At 37.7% G+C, this 20,173-nt stretch overlaps 1 protein-coding gene across 2 annotated transcripts in view; it reads left to right on the plus strand.

The window, feature by feature from the left end:
* The window catches only part of PARP8 (poly(ADP-ribose) polymerase family member 8), a gene marked incomplete at both ends in the record, with an annotated part of 108,918 nt that extends 106,159 nt beyond the window's left edge, over positions 1–2,759 (plus strand). For both annotated transcript variants that reach the window (XM_080638213.1, XM_080638214.1), the window contains 2 exons: positions 1,991–2,075; positions 2,657–2,759. In XM_080638213.1, coding sequence (XP_080494339.1) covers positions 1,991–2,075; positions 2,657–2,759 — 188 coding nt within the window. The remainder of the gene's footprint in view (positions 1–1,990; positions 2,076–2,656) is intronic.
* Positions 2,760–20,173: the final 17,414 nt, after the last annotated feature.

Below are 20,173 nucleotides of genomic sequence, written 5' to 3' on the forward strand. Positions count from 1 at the left end.
ATCACTGAAACCTTTAGTTCCAGTATTGGTTTTAGGTAAGACGCTACTGGTGGGTGTATGAGTACTTACTTAACAGTTGACCTTTGTATTTCAGCTTGGAACATTTCCCTCTTCAAACAAATCTGCACATGCTGAATGAATATGTAATAATCATGTGCATATAGTGACTGATCATTTGGTCTGACTTTCAAATGTGATTATATACGTAAACCATCAAGATGACACAAGTCATGGCTTTTACTTGAAACACTGACTTCTTGCAAGGTCTTGACAAATGCATGAAATACCTAAAAGTCAGAAAAAACAGCTTTTCTATTGAATTTCCAAATAATTTCTCACTGCTCAGGCAAATAGACTGTTCATCTGGTAAGCAGTCTGTTCTCTCTGACTGCTTCAGAAATTTTGTGAAGTTAAAATCTGGTACATACTTGTAAAAGTATTTCTTGAATTGAAAGAACTTAAAAGAAGTTCTTTGAAAATTGACTTGAAAGACTTAACTATTCTCTTACTAACTAAGGAAACCTCAGCAGGTTTGGAGAACAAAGGATTATGAAATCTGAATAAGAATTGTACCAGTAATTGGTAATTAGTCTCACTGGCAAAACAAAAAGAAATTATACTAAACTCAGTTTGCCCTTCATTTGGAGCATTTGTTTATTTTTAGAAGTAAAAATTAAGGCAGTGGAAAAGATATTACTTTCAAAATGAAAGCTTTAAGATATACTCACTACTTTTTTAGACGTATATATATTTTGAGGATGCTAAAGGGAAATATTTAACGTGATTAAGGAGATGTCAATCAGCCTGAAAATTCAATTTGAACTGGACAGTTCAGTTTAGTTTAGTTCTAAAATTTTTAGAAGAAGATATGAAATAAATCTAGTGTTTAGTAGAATTTACTTGGCCTTTAATGCATGAATTTTCTTAAAAAAAAAAAAAAATTGCATCTTTAACAAGGACTTTTTAATACCATTAATCATAGCCCAGTATATTGGCTATGATCCCTCTGCAAGGCCTATTGTCCCTCGAGAGTTTCAGCAGCACCTCCCAGTTTCGTATCATCAGCAGACTTGTTACTGGTGCATTTGACTCCTGCATCCAGATCATCGACAGAGATATTGAACAGAACTGGCCCTAGAATTGAGCCATGAGGAATAGTGCTGGTGACCGGTGGTCAGCCAGATGTAGCCCCATTCACTACAAAACTTTGCACTCAGCCCTTCAGCCAGTTCTTCATCCAGTGCACAATGAACCCACTCACCCCATAGCTGGACACCTTGTCCAGAAGGATGTTGTTTCAATACATTTATAGAAATCTTTTCAAATACAGATTGATGGTATAGCTTCTACCTATAAAATCTACCTGCCTACCCTTTATTTCAATAAAAAGGTTTCTTTTCTTTATTGTCCTCATTCTGCTGGTAAACAACCTATCATCAAATACATTTCTATTTTCTGAACACTGAGCAAGTTTTAGCAAGCTTCATGATCCCCTTGAGTCATAATTTCTTTGCTTACTTTTTTAAAAAAAATTTGGTAATATTTCAAATCCCAGATATGTCATACCTCAGTTTCAGGCTTTGTCTTTACTGTCTTTTTTTTTTCTTTGGCTCAGCCACCATCAAACAGAAATATCTCTGTTCCAAAGTCTGATTAGTTGACTCACATCCTCCTTAACAGCCCTATGGCCATTTAAAATCAGTTTTTAATACATAATACTTTTTCATTTTTCATTCCAGTTAACAACTGGCTCACATACATCAGACATTTGTGTTTACTGGAAAATATAGTATATTTAGGAAACAAAGATTAAGTTCATCTCCCTGTTTGTACTAACAGCCAACTCAGATTCTACACCACATTACAGACATGCATTTGAAAACTACACTTTCCCAGAAGGCTATTTAAAGTATATAAAAAGGCAAATCTTTTAAAGTGGTATTTTCCAGGCATGTTTTCATCGCAATGAAATTTATTCTTTCCCCAATAGTGATAACTTCATCCGATCTGCACAAACATGGAGAGATATGGGTAGTTCCCAATACGGATCATGTGTGTACAAGATTTTTCTTTGTGTGAGTACAAAATTTTAACATTAATCTTCAGTTTGTCCTAGACCTTTTCCCCACATTCCCTCCAACAGATGTACTTGAAGTAGATAAAAGATGTTTCTTCCTACTTCTTTTCAGTATCAAGTTTTTATCTTTCTCTGTATGTACTTTTGTTAGGTTTAGGAGCTGTTTTGTTACAGAATAAATGAATGGAGAGTTACTGATTTTTTCCACTCTGTAGCAATACCTCATGTTACAGTAAGCCTACCCATATATTGTAAAATATCATTTCTATTCGATTGTATGTTTTAAAGTTGAGGAATTCATTAATTCATTCCTGTTTATGGTGTGAGCTTTTTCCTCTTGACCCTTTGGGTCCTAGTGGCTTACTCGGCATCAGGGTTTCAGTGACAGTGGCAGACTTACCCACCCTTCACTGTAGAGTTTGGGATCTCCATATGGTGGTGAAGTGCAGCAGTACATTTTAATAAAAACATATTAACATAAGTAATAATCACTCTTGATTACTGAATGAAACAGTCGTGGATGTTTTTAGGTAGCTTAATAAAACACTAATTTGATTTTATTTTCTTTACTTTTTTTAGTTATGAAGATGGTCAAGTGGGTGATACAAGTATAAATACACAGGAACCAAGCATTCATAAAGAGATTCTTCGAGTCATTGGCAATCAAACTGCTACTGGTTAAAAGGACCACTCTTATTTAATTGATGTGATTTGGAAGCCTTCCTCAGTCTCAAAGCTGGATTTTGAACTGAAGAAGATGCAAAAAACTAATTTGTTATTATTAAAAGCAAATTAACCCTTTGAATACTTACTGTTTTCTTACTTAGTATTTCTTATCTCATCAAAATACCTGCGATGGTATGAATTAGCAACTGTAGGGGTGCAAAGTCTATTAATATACTACAACTAATAATAATTAAGCAGGCATTTGGGTTGCTCACAATAAACAGACTTTAAAAAGGAGTTTTGTGCTGATATTTTTATATTAAACTTCAATTGGAGGTTTTAGTACTGTATACTGGTATTTTAAATTTAGAATGACTGAATTACAAGTGAGAGAGAAGATTTTATAGCGGAGCACCTGTATTATGCAGGATACTTTGCAATAAGTAAAATATTCTCATATTTAAACATAATAAAAGGTTGTCTGGAACATATCAAATTAAAGAGATTGGTTACCTGCAGCTATCTTCGATTGATTTTATTTACACAAATGCAGCTAGGATTTAGAGTCAAAGCTAAAACAACAATATTTTTTTTATGTAATGGGTGCAACAAAACAAAAAGTAACAAATGTGATGGTGTATATTTAGTTTTCTTTGTCTTCTCTGGAAACACTGTCTATCCATTAAGCTTAGCAAACATCTGGAAATCCTGAAGCTCTTCTTTTTTACAAATTTGGTTTTTGTATACTAGATTTTACAATTCCTTGATATCAACAAGATTCTTTAATGCTTTCATCATAATTTCAGTGAAACTGGTCTGTGGTTGAATTTAGCAACATATTTAAAAGTACGTGCTTAATTGACTTGATTGTTCACACATCAGAAAAAAACAAAAAAAAAGTCAGTCAAATTTTTACTGATTTTCTCTGGTGAAGTATTTTTATTAATTTATTCCTAAGGGAAAACAGCCCAATTTAAATCACTCTGCCCTTTAAGTTAAGAACTTTTTTTTCCAAGTGAGCATGATGACAACACAGATAGGGAGGGACCCAGTCTCCAAGTCATAAGGCATATCCTGTGCCCTCATCGGTGCCCTTGGTGGCCCTCACGGTAGCTGTTCTGGAGCATTAATCACCCCCTTGACTATGGAGAGCAGTTCAGTTTACTCATCTGTGCAACTATTATAGGCCACCTCAGAAAGCAAAAATAGACTGAATCCTCTATTATGCTATTTTTGTAATAAAGATACTGACGCACAGGTATATTTGGTTTTTTTCAAACAGAAATACATTAGATATGTTGTAATGGGTGATTCCTTCTTCCTGGTTCAAGGTACACTCCCTTACTACTTGCTGCAATTGAGGTTCCCTACAATTAGAATAGTATTATTGGGCCTAGGAGCATATACTTGGACATGTCTTTTAGCATTTGCAACTTATTTACTGGGGACTTCAGTTTTTCCAGGTTCACATTCAGACTTGTAAAGCCAATCCTGTTTGCATATCCCTATTTTGCTATTGAATTTCTGTTAACTTTCACCCCCATTTGGTGAAATCCTAGATTGAGAATCACTACTCTAATTGTTATCTTTTGTGTTGGGACAAAAGTAACTTCTTGAAACAAAGATTCCTGAAATTGTCAGTCTATGTAAGGACTGCCTTAGGTTGTGTAACTGCACAAAATCACTATAATTCAGAAGTGGAGCTGAAAGCCCGGAAAGATCATCTCTGTATAATTTGTCCTGCCATATTTATCTAACTGCAATGGTTTGCATAACAAAAAGAAACCAGGAAGCAAGTTCACAAGGATACCCTATGTTGACCTGCAGGTCTTATAGTGCCACACTCTAGGAGGCCTTCTCAAAAAACTAGTTGAAAATAAAGGTGATCATGAGTGAACTGGAGAAGCCAAGTAAGCAGTGATCTTCCCTGTCCCATCACAATGCACCAGTGTCACAGGTGAGCCCCTTGAAGGAAGAAAACTGGAATGTAGGTATGACAGCAAGTCAGCCTTGGTTTGCACAGTGGGGTCATAATACCGGCCGTGAATGGTGTCCTCATTAAGTACATGGGAAAATACATCTCTGGCAAATTTTAAGACTACTCAGAGGTTTGTTTTAAATGAATGAGCAGGAGTAAGGGACAGCATGGAGGAAAGTAGGGCTCTGAAGTGTATGGAGGACTTCCTGTTGTAAGATGCCACTTCAGGGAATACTGAGGTGAATGACTTATGCGTGGAGGAGAGTGGCCAAGAGTAGAAGGCAGAATGTGATGAGCACAGGTGTTATAAAGCAGTGGTTGAGGGCAGAACTTTTCAGGGAGAAAGGATGTTCTAAAGGGACAAGGGGGTTGCTTGTAGGAATGAAAACCAACTGAGGTGCCACTGCGGTGCCACCAAATTACTGATAGGCAGCATCAGCAGATCAGGCCCCACATGGTGCATGGCAGGAAAAGGGACTAGGAGAGCGTAGTTGCAGTGTGGGGAAACATGGGCATGGGGCAGCACCATGCCCAGGGAAGCTGGGCCACGTGGGAAGGTGTCATGCTGCAGAGGACAGTGCAAGGACACAAGCCCAGTGTCACATGCAAACAGCAATTAAATTAAACCAAAATTCACTCCATACACAGTAACTGAGTCACTTTTTTATTTAGCCAATATGTCAACAGAATACTTCTTTTAAAGTGCTATATTATCAGCAGGTGACCAGTCGTCTTCAGCTCATTTAAACATAGTATTAGTTTTGATTTTTTAAAGGTGAGGGGAAAGAGGGAGGCTCTTCTGGGGTTTATTACTCAAAAATAAATAACCCTTCTATAGCAAATCTGAAAGTTTAAACAAAGACTTTATCACAGAGAACTTGAATGAAAAAGCCCAAGGATGAGATTTTCCTTGAAGAATTTTTCCCTTGTGGTTTTATCCAAGGGCGGAAGTTGCATATTGCCAAATTCTTCCAAATACTTGCATTCACATGTATTCCAGGGGATGGAAATGAAAAAAAGCCATGGTCATCTGAGTAGGGACTCTGTGTTGTCCCCAGAGCCCTTGCATTTCCCTTCTTCTATTACCATGCATACATATTGGTGAGAAAGCAATCTTTCTAACTCGCACTGTAAAGATGCAGGCTTTCCACAGATAGCTTTTAATCAAAGAAAATAGAGCCCCAGGCTCTACTATCTCTCGTGGCAGAAATCTCCATGAACCCATTGCTATCTAGCTGTGACCATGTTCAGCATGGAACAACCAAGGGAGTTCTCCGGGAAAAACTTTTTTCTACATCCCACAACAGATTACAAGCTCACAAATAAAGAAGGTTTGACACAAAAATTATGTTAATGCCTTAATGTTGCACCCTAATTATGAATTGACATATTGAGAATGGAATCAAAAAATATGATTTTTAACCTTTCTTGAAATTCAGGAAAATATTTAGCATTCAAGGGGTTAAGCAATTTGAGTTATCTTCTCCTATGATATGAATCAGCATAGCTCTGTTTTCTTCAGCAATCCTACAATCTTTTGATAACCTGTCATTGGCTCCATAATACTTACCATAAAATGACCAGTTTGTGTAATATTCTACATAATATTTTACAGAAACTAGTTGATGACACCAGGATTGTTTATGCATACATTTTTCTTCTAAAGCCATTGAAAACCTGGTATTAATGCTGTATAATTTTAATATTTTAACTGTTGGTACTAAAAATGTATCCAATGAATAATGCTAAGATGATGCTTTTGTTAATACAAATACAAGATCACTCCAAATGAAGACTTTGTGCTTAGATCAGTTATCATTTGCTTCTAGTCCACTTACTACTGCAGAAGCAATTGGAGTACTTCCAATGTGGCTGAGTACAAAGTGCAAAAAAACTCTGGAAAGGGACAACTGAATGTAGAGATAAATGATTTACAGACAAACACTAAAAATCCCCCTAAAATATAAAAACTATACTCATTTAAGTATTATATTAGTTTCTTTGCTCTAGAAAATGTAAGTCAGATAGACACAAAGAGTATAAGCCATGACTGACAGGGAGGTAATGCTATGGGAGCAAAAGTGCTCTGCCACCATAGCATTTTCACAACAGATGGATCTGGGGCCAGATCCTCTGCTGTGCTGAGCACCCATCAGAAGTGTTGAGGGTCAGACCCTTGAACAAACATGGGTAGTTTTTGTACCAGCTACTCCTCACTCTCATGTCATCTTTTTAGAAGCCACTGAGGCAAAGGGCCATTGTGATGGGGTCAGCGTTCAGATGTGAGCAGAACTCAGCTTCTCCTTGATTGCATGATGGTGAGACAGCCCCTGTGGTGGAAGGATGAAGAGAGGAAACTACTGGGAGGGCCCTGGCAGTTGCATCCAAGCCTCACCATGCACAGCCCCTCTGCCATCTGCCAGTGCAGGGGCAGCCTGGAATCTGACTGGCCGCATATCCACTGGTCTCTTGGGACATGCAGGGTCCTATGGTGATTTATTTGCAAACCCAGGTCATTAATCTGGTGTCCTGTGCAATTTCTTTGTTACAAACACTACCTCAAGGTGAAAGACGAGCCTGTTGACTAAACTGAGCAAGGTCCATTGTCTGGAGCAGTTAAGATTAGGTGTAGCACTGAAAGTTGTCAGAAAGGATCTTGCGTCTAGTCAGCCAGGGCTGTGATAATAATCAGATTTATTCCTTAAAGTGCTCAGAAGTGGTGGAACACTTGTGTTTCAGAAGGGGATAATTAAATATTGTAAGATTTACTCAAAATAGGCAGTTCTGCATGCATGGTGTAGTACAATATGCACAAGGATGTTGCCAGTAGTTTGAATTTCCAGATTTGGCTTTGGAAATGCCCAGTTGGAAGGCGCTGGCCTCCTCTGTCTATCCTGGGGTAGCAGTTTCGTATCCCTGCTCACCGGCTGGAGGAACAGCCACTGGCAAGAGTGGGGGAATAAAACACCTTGAGCTGCTGTTTCATAGTATTTTGATTGCATGTTCCTGCTAAGTTTCAGTCTATCGCAGAACAGCTACGACGTAAATTACTACCCATTATGCTTTACGCTGGGATTTGGTATACATACTAGGTATAAGACTTTTGTAAGGGAAACAAAGAAAAAACAAAGAAAAAAAATCAAGTAGTTTTTAGAAGAACATATTTAGTGTGTCAAAAACCTGTTGAAGAATAGACTACATTAAACATTTACCAGCAAGTCATTAAAAACAGTCCTTTGACCCAGACATTCAGTATAATTTAATGCTCTAAAATAATTTTTGAACTTACCCAGGATGTATTGTATCTTTGAATTTTAAGAAGCAGACACTCCTTTATGTAAACATAAAATATGCCTATGTTTCTTTTAACTCTGCAGCCTTTTTTTTCTCCAAATAAATTTATTAAATTCCATGCACAAAATAGTACTGCAGCCTGCTATTTAGCCTATGGTGCCTTAGAGTTACTACAAATATTTAACAAAATGTATATAATGTAAATACTGCCAGCAGATCGCTAAGGCCAAATATTTTCTCTATTCACTTTTTACTGCACTTGCTTTCTATTGCTATTTAAGCTTCTTTTATCCAGCTTTGTAACAGTTATAACATTGTAGCCAATGTAAATGTTTACTTTCAATAAATCAGAATTTGTTCAACAAGCACTGTGCATTTGGGCACTGTTTTGAGAACTCTGTTCGAAGTTAAACAGTCATCTAAGAATTAAACCATGTTTGAAGCAGTTTCTTGACTTCAGCTAACCTCAACAACATCTAAAGGTTATGCCATACTTTCACGCATAGTATTGGAGTAAGATTTTTCTTCAGTGATCTCTTTAAAAACACTTAGATGAACAGTAAAAACAGCTTTCCATGCTGTGTTTATCTAAATGGGTTACACAAATGGTTAAAAATAGAGATACTGGAATTAAAGCAGTATTTTGCATGTACAATATCATATAAAATGCATGAGGATGTCTAAAGATGCATTTTATAATGGCTTTTAAAGAAGTCCTCAATTTTTCTGTAGAGCTGTTTTGTCATGAAAACACAGCAAATATATGACAAACCATGTTGTACTCTCATATGGGCATGTTTAAAGTATAAATGCACATCTGCAGCTCATAAAATATGCAGACATTTGTGGGACTGGTTATTAATTCAGTGAGTGTACTATTTTTTTCACTGCCTGTGAGTTCATTTTAATTGTATGGGTGGATATTAACGTGAGTCTTTCGAAAGTTTTTGGTTTTGCTTTGTTAAATTTATTATTCTGTTTTCAAGGAATTTGGATTGGAAAAGTCAAAGTAGGACTATTATTTTGAATGCTCTTAAGTATCTTACACAAATGTAACTGTGGGAGAGAGGAAAAAGTACATCATTGCTACCCTAAATGACTTAGATTTTGCCTGTGATTGGAGTGTACAGGCTACAGCTTTAATTCTGTAATGCAGGAGATATTCCATATTTTGAGGAAGTTTGAAGAAACAGTGACTTCCAAACTTGCAAAACTAAATTAGTGGTGAAATCTCAGACTTCACTAAAGTCAGTACCCAAAGACAAGCACAACAGGCAGGACTGATATCGCTTTGGCTTAACTGTTACTCCATTTCCAAGTCCTTGAGTCACAATCTCTCAACATGCATCATCAGTTTCCAATTTAGAAAGTTTATGCCATATTGTATTCACCTTTTGAACAGTTCAGTGTGGGATCCAAGAGATTAATAATCCAAACATTAATTGACAGCAAACCGAAATCATTGCAACAGACAAAAGCTGCTTTCAAATGCACACATTACCTTTTGACTGAGAAAGAGCAGAAAATCTTCTAAGAAAATACGGTCACTGGAAAAAACATGTGCTATATTCATTAAACTCTGTTTGTACTCTTGACCGTCTTCTTTTTTGTGAATTACTATGGAGTGCAGATTGCAGCAAATAATTTGGCACTGGTCACACAGCCTGGGCCCCCTCCAAGAGGGATTTGTCCATCTGAAGTACTGGGAGATTGCTTAAATAGAGCTGCATTAAATGAATGAAGGCAATAGTAGCTGAGGGCCAAAATTTTGCTATGCCCCAGCTCTCAGCACAGTTACAGCTCTTCAGTTGCTAGAGAAAAGAAATCTGAAGTAATATAAGAAAGGCTTAATTTAGGTCTCAGTGCCTTGCAAAAGCCTAGTGTCAAAATAGGTGACAAAGAGGAACAGCACATTAAAAAAAAAAAAAAAAACAACAACAAAACAAAACAAACAAAACCAAAAACAAAACAAAAAAAATGGCTTTTTTTTATTAGGCTACATAATAGCTCCCTCAGGATCATTTTCTGAAATGTGGCAAATGTTTTCCATTCACATTCAAGGGAGAGAAAGTGTAATTCAACACATGAAAACTGAAGCCTCTGAACAGGGCATAAGAGCCTTTTAGTAGCAACACTGGATGTAGCAAGCCCCTGTGCAAGGCATCAGCTATTGGATTTCAGCCAGTTCCAGAAAGCTGGCATTCTGCAAAATGCTGAAGCGGTGGGAATAACACTAGCAGCAGGAGCAGCGACTGCTGCAGAAGCAAGAGCAGCAGAGGTCTCAAGAGATCACGTCTGGAAAAAAATACAGGAACTCCTGGCTTAAGGTTTGCTCAACAAAAGCCAGAGCTTATCATCAGCAAAGCAACTCTAATTTGTAACCTGTAAAGAGAAAGCTTTCCATTGTTTGGGAGAAATGAGGGGGTTCTCTTAAAAAAAAAAGCTAGTTTTCTTCAACCTGCTGTCCTGTAGCTGTATAGCTCAGCCTAATAACATGCTTGGGTCAATGTCCCACACTATTTGTATGGAGTAGACTTACAGCAGTAGCGACTTTCTTACAGATCTTGGGCAGAATGAAAAATGACTTGGTTAGCTGACAGTTCCTTGGACCCTATCTCATATTTTATTTACATATTCTGAAGGAGTCTGTACAGGTAAAACTGTCCAGGAAGGGAATAAGTGACTGATACTTTCCTTGCCGGTTTTCAACTCTGATCAGATTATCTTTCCCATGTGAGCTGTTGAACGAATTATTTTGATGACTGTTTAAGAAAAAAACTTGCTGCCTCCATCTCTCCTAGACAAATAGCTTCAGGCTTGGGAGTACTTCTGCTTGTATACACCTACCACAGTTAATTCAGTAGGAAGTTAATTCAGTATGAAGTATGAATATGATGATGAGAGGACTCAGAGCCCAATCAAGCCAATTTAAACTTATACGTTAATGTAAATATGTAAGTATATATTTAAAAGTAAACATATGTGCATCTACATATGAGAATATAAATAAAAACACTTCTGTTAACTCAAAACTAAGGATCAGGATATCACTGTTTACAACACTTTTGACAAATGCAGTGCATTACAAATGCAGTTTCTGAATACCCTAATGTGGTAGTGCTTGGTAGGTCTGACTGGCCGTTCTTTCGGCAATTACATGTTTCACTAGAGGCTTTTAAATTCTTGTCCATTGGGACTTCCAAGTGCCCAGGCATGCCTGCTCTGTACGTGTTAGTGTGTAGCTGGCATGTTGCTCTTCATGCAATATTCCATCTGTGTGAAATTGTATTATTCCACTACTTGGCCCTTTATTTTCTTCTGCAAACTTAGATTTCATGCTTGCCATGCTAATCAGTAGCACATAAATATCAAAAAGCTCAAGTCTTTTATGTGGCTGCTGAGCTGCTCCTACTTGTAACATGGTTTTTTTCTCCTTGAAGAGTATCTTGATATATGGCTATTGTTTGTGAAGGAAACACCAAGGTCTCCCTTACTCCCCTGTAGTATCAACATTTCCTCAGATGCATTCAAACAATGTATGCTTTGGACCTTTTCATCTTTTTTTCAGTTGTATCTCTTCACAGCACCAGTAGCATTTGGTCCATTTTATGCCCTGGTTACAAAGGATGGGTGCTAAACAACTTCCTAAAACTGAAGTTCAGGCCTTGTTTTGCCTTTTTTTTTTTTTTTGTTTATTTATTTTTAATGTAAGTCTACAATAGTCTCGTCCACTACCAAAAAGTTACACAAAAAGAGAGGACTTGTTAGGGAGATGACAGTTTAGCTGTTTGTTACGTTGTGCAACGATTCCATATTCTCTATAGCTATGCTAATGTGACCTGAATTTCTCGTCCAGTGCAGTTCTCCCTGTCACTCACTCTTTTGGTCACACAGCCAGCTTTTTTCAGAAAAGCATCAATTATTAGCATTAAAATACAATACTGAGGACATTTCAGTGAAAATGCAAAAATGTGCACCCACAAATAAAAGTATTGAAATTACAGTTCTACAGTATGAAAAGCATGTGTACAAACTATTAACTTATACATGAGAACAAGAATGTGTGGCTGAAAGAGTATGCCAAGAAGGATGCTGTTAAAAGCTAAGGAGTTCCATATACACAATTTCCTATTACAGTTTCCTTTCAACTAAGCAAAATTGGCAGTGTAAGTTTAAAATGCTCCCTACCTGTAGTTCTGGCTCCAGCTGTAAATAGGGTTCAGCTTTGTTTGCTGGTCTTTCTTTCCCAGATTCTTCTTTTTCTGTGTAGTTATTAGGAAAGTTTACTGAGATCTTAGTTACTTTAAGGAATTTTATTGATCTACTAGATTCACCTCCTTGAACAGTTTCCATCAATCGGTTTGAAATGGTCTTTTCCATCAATAGGATAGCATATGCATTTGCTTCCTTTCCACAGAGATTTTTTATGATTGTAAACCCAAGGTCCATTTACTTGAATCTAACTTTTCCTTAAAGGATTGAAAGATTTGATGCCATGTGTATATGAGATTTATGATGAATTTTTTTTACTTGTTTTTTTGTAAATGAAGTTTCCATGGCCTGAGCAGCATATGCTTTGCTATAGTGCAAAAATTTATGAACTGGTCCACATGAGGACTGATTTTGGTTTTTGGCTTTTAGGGTATCATTGAACCACTGGGTAAAGCTAAAAGTTCTGGCTGCTCTAATCTAATTCTATTATCTGTAAATCATGTTACTTTGTGTAAGCTGTTCCCTTACATTGACTGGTCTGTGGATCTTTATTCACACTTATTCTTGCCAACTTGCTAAATGCAAAGAAAGAAACAAAACTACAGCAAAGCCATGTTTCTGGTCCAGGCTGACTGGAAATTGCATAGGAGTTTATGTAGGGTAAAATTGTGCAAGGGATTGTTCTAGCAGTTTTACAAGCCTTACAGTTGCATGCCCAGCTATGATCTCAGGCCTGTTCAATTTGCTTATACAGGCACAACCATTCTGGTCAAACTCAGGAGGGTTTTTGTCTAGACCTAGATCTTTGCACTCTAGTGCTAAAGATGTTCTTTGGTGGAAGATTACGTTTCTTAAGGCACTGCTGTGCTTGCTTTTCACTTTGTACAGTTTCCTTTGGGGAAAGCAAATGCAAAATGGATGAAGGACACTATTATTTTGATTTGTAGTGTCACTCCTGAGTAAGTACAAGTGATTCCATAGCATTTAAGTCAATTATGATTCAGGCCTCTAAGTAGATTTCAGTATCTACAATAATTACCTTTGTTTTCTTTAGCTATACATGCAATACATACACATGCATATGTCCTTTTTAATTTTGATTGGCAAGTTGGTGTCTGAATACTGGAAACTGGGGACAGAGATTATCTAAACTTGCAAAGACAGCTGAGCAAGTAGCGCTTAGTCATGAGTGATGATTTATTCCAGTGCTCTGCTGAACAGAGACTACTGAATCCTGTGGGTGGTTTTAGCCAATGTCTACCGGAAAGTTAAGTCTCTGTGATCAGAACAGATTCAAAACCAAGCTTCCTGAGGTGCAAGGCTTGTGGTTTAACATATTCCATCCCACCAGCCCCAAGACAAGGATTTGATTAAATACTTGTACTTGCTTACTTGCTCTGGTTTGGTTTTTTTTATTCTTTTTTACTTTTTTTCACCAGAAACTTCTCTGGGAAAATAACTACATCCAAAAACTTTTCTAACTGTAAAAGCCATTGCCAGTTAATCACAGCTGTGTCAGTTTAAAGATGTGATTTCCACAACTTAGTCCTTTAGATTTATGGTGCTCTCTATGATTTTTATTTTTCCCCCGCATTATGAATGCCTCATTTCTCTTGAGGGCTGTAAAAACTTGAAAGGTATAGTAGCAATATGCAATGCAGACTTCCTTGCACCCTGTTGCTGGTCTGCATAAAACCTGAATTGAGGTACCCATTTCCTGCAGTGATTAATCAACATAATGTGATCACTTGATGAAAATCATGCCATAGTTGTTAGATATTTTGAAGGGGAATTTCGGATTGGTTTGGGGTTTTTTTGTTTCCCTGAGACCTTTCAGCAGTTAAGTTAAATTTGTTCTTTCTCTGCTGTTTTGAGCTCATCTCTTTATCTTTACTTTTGATTTGATTTGTTTAGGTCAGGATGTTAGGCCAGCCACCAAAATGGGCTACTCAACTGAGGAAGCCATTTTACTTACAGGATTGTTCCTACAGCGTCTATACTGGACCCGAGTGTTTGTGTGAGAAAGCCTGGGCAAGAACTGCTTGTCCAAGCTCATTTTTGGTGGCCAGGGTTTGCTTCCTGCAGGGCACACCAGAAAGTATGCCTAGAAATTTGTCAGTTCACAGAAATTCCTTCAGAACTGACGGCTTTCTTCAGTCACATCTGAGCCACAGGGTCTTCCACCTTCTCCTATTTGCCTACCTGCATTTGCCCCGGTCTCCTGGACCTTCAAGCTGAACTACTTTCTTTAATTCAGCTCCAGCAGTTCCAAAGGCACACTTAGGGTAAAGCATGCATTCTTGCTCAAGAAAACACTTAGTTCCGTGCTCATGATTTAAACATTTTTATAAAGTTAATTTTTTCAGTGCTGTGTTGGAAGTACAGCCTGTCATGACCACAAAAATGATCAGAGGGTTTGGAACACCTCACCTATGGAGAAAGGCTGAGGGAGCTGGGGTTATTCAGCCTGGAGAACAGAAGGCTCCAGGAGACCTTACAGCAGCCTTTCAATACTTAGAGGAGACTTATAAGAAAGATGGGGATAAATTTTTAGCAAGGCTAAAACATTTTAGTTGCAGTAGGACAATGGGTAATGGTTCTAAACTAAGAAAGAGTAGATCCAGGCTATATATAAGGAAGAAATTCTACTGTGAGAATGGTGAAACAATGGAAAGGGTTTCTCACAGAGGTGATAGATGCCTGTCCCTGGAAACACTCAAGGTCAGGTTGGATCAGGCTTTGAGCAATCCGATCTAGAGGAGGGTTTCCCTGCCCATGGCATGGATTGGAACTGGATGAGCTTTAAGGTCCCTTCCAACCCAAACAATTCTATGATTCTCTAGGCAACACCTATCAGACAAGATCACCTTGTTATGCCCATGTTACCTTTCCTGGGCAATCTCTGTGGGCTAAACACCCATCTCCTCACTTTTCCCTGTATTGCCTAGACAGTATTGCTTCTGTCTCTTGTTATTCACCTGCAAAGTGGCCATGCCACTGGGATGCAGGCCCTGGCCCAGCATCAGATGAGCTGACCTTTTTACCAGCTGGGTTTGCGGAGAAGTCACAAATCACACTTTCGTTTTTCCAATTATTCTTCTCCTGTGTAAAAGATGTAATCTGATAGAATAATAAGCAGAATGTGTAAAGTCTCTGCTGGGCTTAGAGAGTGATACTTCTGAGATACAACACCCGCACTGCAGTAGCAAAAATATAACAGGCTGAGCTTTCAAACACTTGTCAAACTCTCCACTCACCTCAGAATAATTAAATTTGGATTCTTATCAATGCTCTGTGAGATGAATGTGCTATAGTTTCCTTCACAGGCACCTGAAATATGTGTATGTGTACTAAACTCAAGTCAGAACCTGCCTTCTGCATGCGCATACAGCATTTCTGAAAGAGATCAGCCTCAAAAACTAAGAGATGCATACAGTGTGTCATACGTAGCGGGGAATATCACTAACAAGCTGTGCCTGTGAGAGTAGAAACAACTTTTGGAACATGATGCAGCTCTGGGTCAGAGGTGCAGGAACAAGTGGTAGCAATTTAACCTCTGTAGGAGGTGCGATTTCTTTCCTCTGTTCCAAGAACCCATTAAGAAAAGACTGCAGGACAGTGGTTTTCAACTCAAAACTGGTGCAGAGCTGCATCATACCAACACTCCAAAAGAAGATAAGCACAGTGGCATAGAACCACATCCGTAATATACACCAAAAAGAATGCAAATCCTTCTTTAGCTTGTTAAAGTAATTAGCAGAATAAAGGCAAGCATTTTCTGGGCTTTGTCATTGATTGCATGAGCAGAGAGGAAAACTCTTCCTCAACAATAGCAACAAAATGGTCCCCGAGGAAAGCAGTCTTGAGAACAATGCTGAGGTTAGGTTCTTTCAGCCCCTTGCTGGGGACTCAGGCCTGAGAGTCCTGAGCTGTATCAGCTGTCAGTAGAAAAGTCCAGGAGAGAGGAAAGCTTATCTGTGAAAGATAAAACCATGATTTTATAGAATGAGAGCTGCAGAAAAGTGAGTATACAGACAGTGTGTTTTCTACTAGCAGTACCAGTGAATGAGGGGATTCTGGGGAGTGTTTGGGTGGTGAAGTGTGTGTGCAGTGTTTTGTGCCCAGTTGTTTTCCATATAAATGACAGTGTTATATTTAAAGTTGTCCTTTTCTCATAAAATTAACTCCAATGAATCATTCTCATAGAACCTTCTTTATTCATGTTTCTGAACTTTGTAAATATCCCACACTGAAAATAAACCTGGCTACTGGAATTCCTATATAAACCTGGGGTTTGTAAAGAAGCCAGAATAAATGGAAGTCATGCCAAACAAAGGGTGACAGACGTCCACCACAATCTGGTCTGTTCTTCCCAGTGGAGCAGATAGGAAATTGAATTATCTCAATCTAAGGAAGAAACCATAGGTCAAAGTCTCCTACTGGTGGTAAACTATAAAGCTCTTTTATAAAGCCCAGTGCCATCTTTGGCAATCATTAAAAGAGAAAATGAGACGCTGTTTTTCTAAAAGAACAGATATAACACCCTCAGTACATACCTTCAGTGCTCTGCATTATAGAAGTATTTGCTTGCAACTGCCCAGGAGGTATCTAATATCTGAAAAAATACCATCTATTTCATGTTTTCTGAATTGCAAATATTGGTTTGTATATCAATTTATGATGTCTTTTTATGAGGTGCAGCTTCCTCCACAGATTGGTGTAGAGCATAGCTTCTCCAGTTTGACTATTAAGAACCAGCTATCATAGTTATCTCTGTGATTTCTGCCTTGTAATCCCAGCTTTTCCAGACCTTGTTAGACTTCTGAAATTTTTCTAGGAACTGAGTATTAACCGGTAGGGAGGGCAAAAATGATGAACCATATATTTGAAGGTCCAGTTTTGAAGTTGTTTATTTCCTTCTCTCAGAATGGACTCATTCATAACTTTAAAAGCAACTCAGCAAATTATTTGTTCCTATTACCTGAGTATTGTGTTTTGTTTGCTTCCTTAAGGAATGACATATTAAAACCATATTATTTAACTCTGATATCTTGCATAGTTGCAATATTTGTTACCCCAGAGGTAATAGAAAAAAAAAAAAAAAAAAGGAAAGAAAAAGCAGCAAAATAAGCATTCCTAGGTTTCATTAGATATTTTTATCAAAAGAGAAATTATGAGATGTGCGACAATAGTAGTTCTCTTCCAAATTTGCTGAGCTGCAGGATTAAATCTGATACTATTTCCATTCCTTAGTGTAGATTTTGGTTATTTGCTTTCATTTTTATTACTGCAATGAATTAAGTAAACTGATAATTATCATTATCAGCCATGCTGAGGCATTGAAAAGCTAAATCAGATATGGCATTTGGCCACAAGCTATATAGCCAAAATGCATTTAATGTGTAAGCACTTAAGTACAGGGGGTTTTAAGGATCTAGGGGCCCTGAGGTTTAGATTTTGACTTTAGAAATCTTTGATAGTGCTCATCAAGCACAAATGATTAACACAACTTCTAGGCTGGAGAAGGATACAATAAATTATTTGTGTGAATAACTGAATATTTACTTTTCATGTCTGTGAAATGGACAGTTCAAAAATCTGTAATGTTACTTCATCTTCCTTTAGCTTTAGACTTGGGAGATCTGGTTCTCTTTGAATATGAAATTATTCTTTTCCCATGTTTTTCAGGGTGAGAATAAGGGTTGTCTTTCCATTGAGATGTCATCTAGAGTAGGGCTGCAAGAGGATTTTGGTTAAGTTCATGACATGGCATATAACCTGGACATCTGTATTTTATATAGTTTACATTTCAAGAGAATACTTATTTCACAATATTTTTATTTTATTTTACTTTACTTGGAAAGAACACTAGCAATGGTCTATTAAAAATAAAGAAAATCATCTATATTGGCATGAATATTGGCATGCCAGCAACTGTTAAATGACTACACATTTGTATGCATTAAACCCTGGCAAAGAAGAAAAAGGCTTTCCCCATGGAAGGACTGGCCCTGAGATCAGAATGAGAAGACACATGAGATGAATTCAGCAAATCTGACTTGCCAAAATGTGCTACCATCTCATGAGGTAATTAAAAACCAGTGATATACAAGACAGCCAATCCCAAACACTCTCTGGATGTTCTTTGTCCCTATATTCCCCCTGATTTATCCTTGCTTCTCTCTTTACAGGTATATAGATAAAAAGATATGTACATAAAAAGGAGAGGAAAGCTAGACTGCTAGCAAAAGAGACTAAAACTAAAAATAAACTTTAACTGCTTGGACCTGATAGCCAAGGCATAAAAGTAGATATGCCTGTTCATTTTAAACATATGCTTTTCTGGAGCTATTGCAGAGACCATATATGTACTTCAGCATATTTCTGAGGACACTGATTTAGCCACATGCTCTATATGGCTTGATGGCAATGCCATTAATATATTTCCAAACACAACTGTGGTATTTTAAATAAATCGTATAAATAGTCCCCAACATGTACTGTTTGTCCCTCTTCTTCCTTAATTAGAAATGCTTGCTGTCCCCAGGATGTCTTAATAGTGGCAGTGCTTTGATTTATTGTAACATCTGATTCATTGATAGATATTTCTTTTACGTACATCTTCACTGTTGTTAGCCAACTCACAGCCATGAATGTATTGACTATATTAAGATTTATTTACAGTACTTGTAAGGGAAGTATTATTATTGCCTTCCATTTTAGAGAAAAGGAAAATGAGGCACTCAGCAATGAAATTTCCTCTGGCACAGAGTACTACATGCTGTTCTATAGAAAGCCAATACACTCAAACAACAACTGTGATTATTAATGCAAAGGTAGAGGCAGAAATAGGCTCATAGCGCAAAGAAGCATCATAAGGCAGTAAGCTCTTGATTCTGGATATCTGGGTGTCTGACTCAATGAGGTTCCATTTGTGCTGAGATTCCTGAAAGCTAGCATCATGCAATTAAACATAATTAAATAGCCTAACAAAAACTTCAGTGTGTTCTCCTGCCTCTCAACTGAGCAGCAAAGGAGCTTCAGGTATTTGTACTGGGGCACAGGCATTTGGGTCATAGCTCTATTTAGCACCTTACCCTTTATGAAGAATGGGTACCAGCCAGTGTCATGCAGCAGAACGGATCCTTCTGGCACATCACAGAAAATGAAGACTCTTCACTAAACTCTGTACTTAAATAATCTTACAAATGACAGTAAGGTCATCAGTTATTAATTGCTTTGCGCCTAAATGAGTGAGATACTGAATTTAAAGAAAAGTAAGGGAAAGAAACAGAAGAAGCAACAAAATTGTGGTCTTCTCCTTCCCTTCTTTCTTCCTAATAAAAAGAAGAAAGAAAGAAATGTTTTCTTTCAGTTGAAAGAAAAGAACCATTTCCTCAGAAAAACTGAGTCACAATGTCAGGGTCTGCTACCCTGGGAGCTAGCTCAGGTGCCTGGCTATTTCCTATGTGTGAGAAGGTTTCTAGTGGCAGTATACCACATTACTTAGAAGTCACTGCAAAACACTATTTCTGGTTATTGCAGATACAGGGAAAAGGAGGTGACAAAATTTTATCTTGAAAAATATGCTGAGAACCAGCAGGACATCTTAAAGGAAGCCCTGAAAACACAGTAAGAGGCCATTTCTTAGACTTGTTTTTCAGCTTAGCTTATAAATCAAAAGGGCGTCCTCCTGTCACCTGCACAGCAAGCTCTGCTAACTACCTGAGCAACGTGCTCAGGGTTAGATGCTTGACTACTTCTTCAGCAAGAAAAATCTCTGCAGTCTGGCAAAAGGTCAAGAGTGAAGTTTCTAAAAGCATTTGGTGTCTAAGAACCTGAAATTCAATTTTAGCAAACATTTCTTCATCTTTGGGGATTTCAGCAGAACCGATTTTCCTCATGTTTTATCACCTCTTGGTAGAAGCATGGAAGCTGCAGCCAAT

The sequence above is a fragment of the Psittacula echo genome (assembly GCF_963264785.1).
Source record: "Psittacula echo genome assembly, chromosome: Z".
NCBI classification, from domain to species: domain Eukaryota; kingdom Metazoa; phylum Chordata; class Aves; order Psittaciformes; family Psittacidae; genus Psittacula; species Psittacula echo.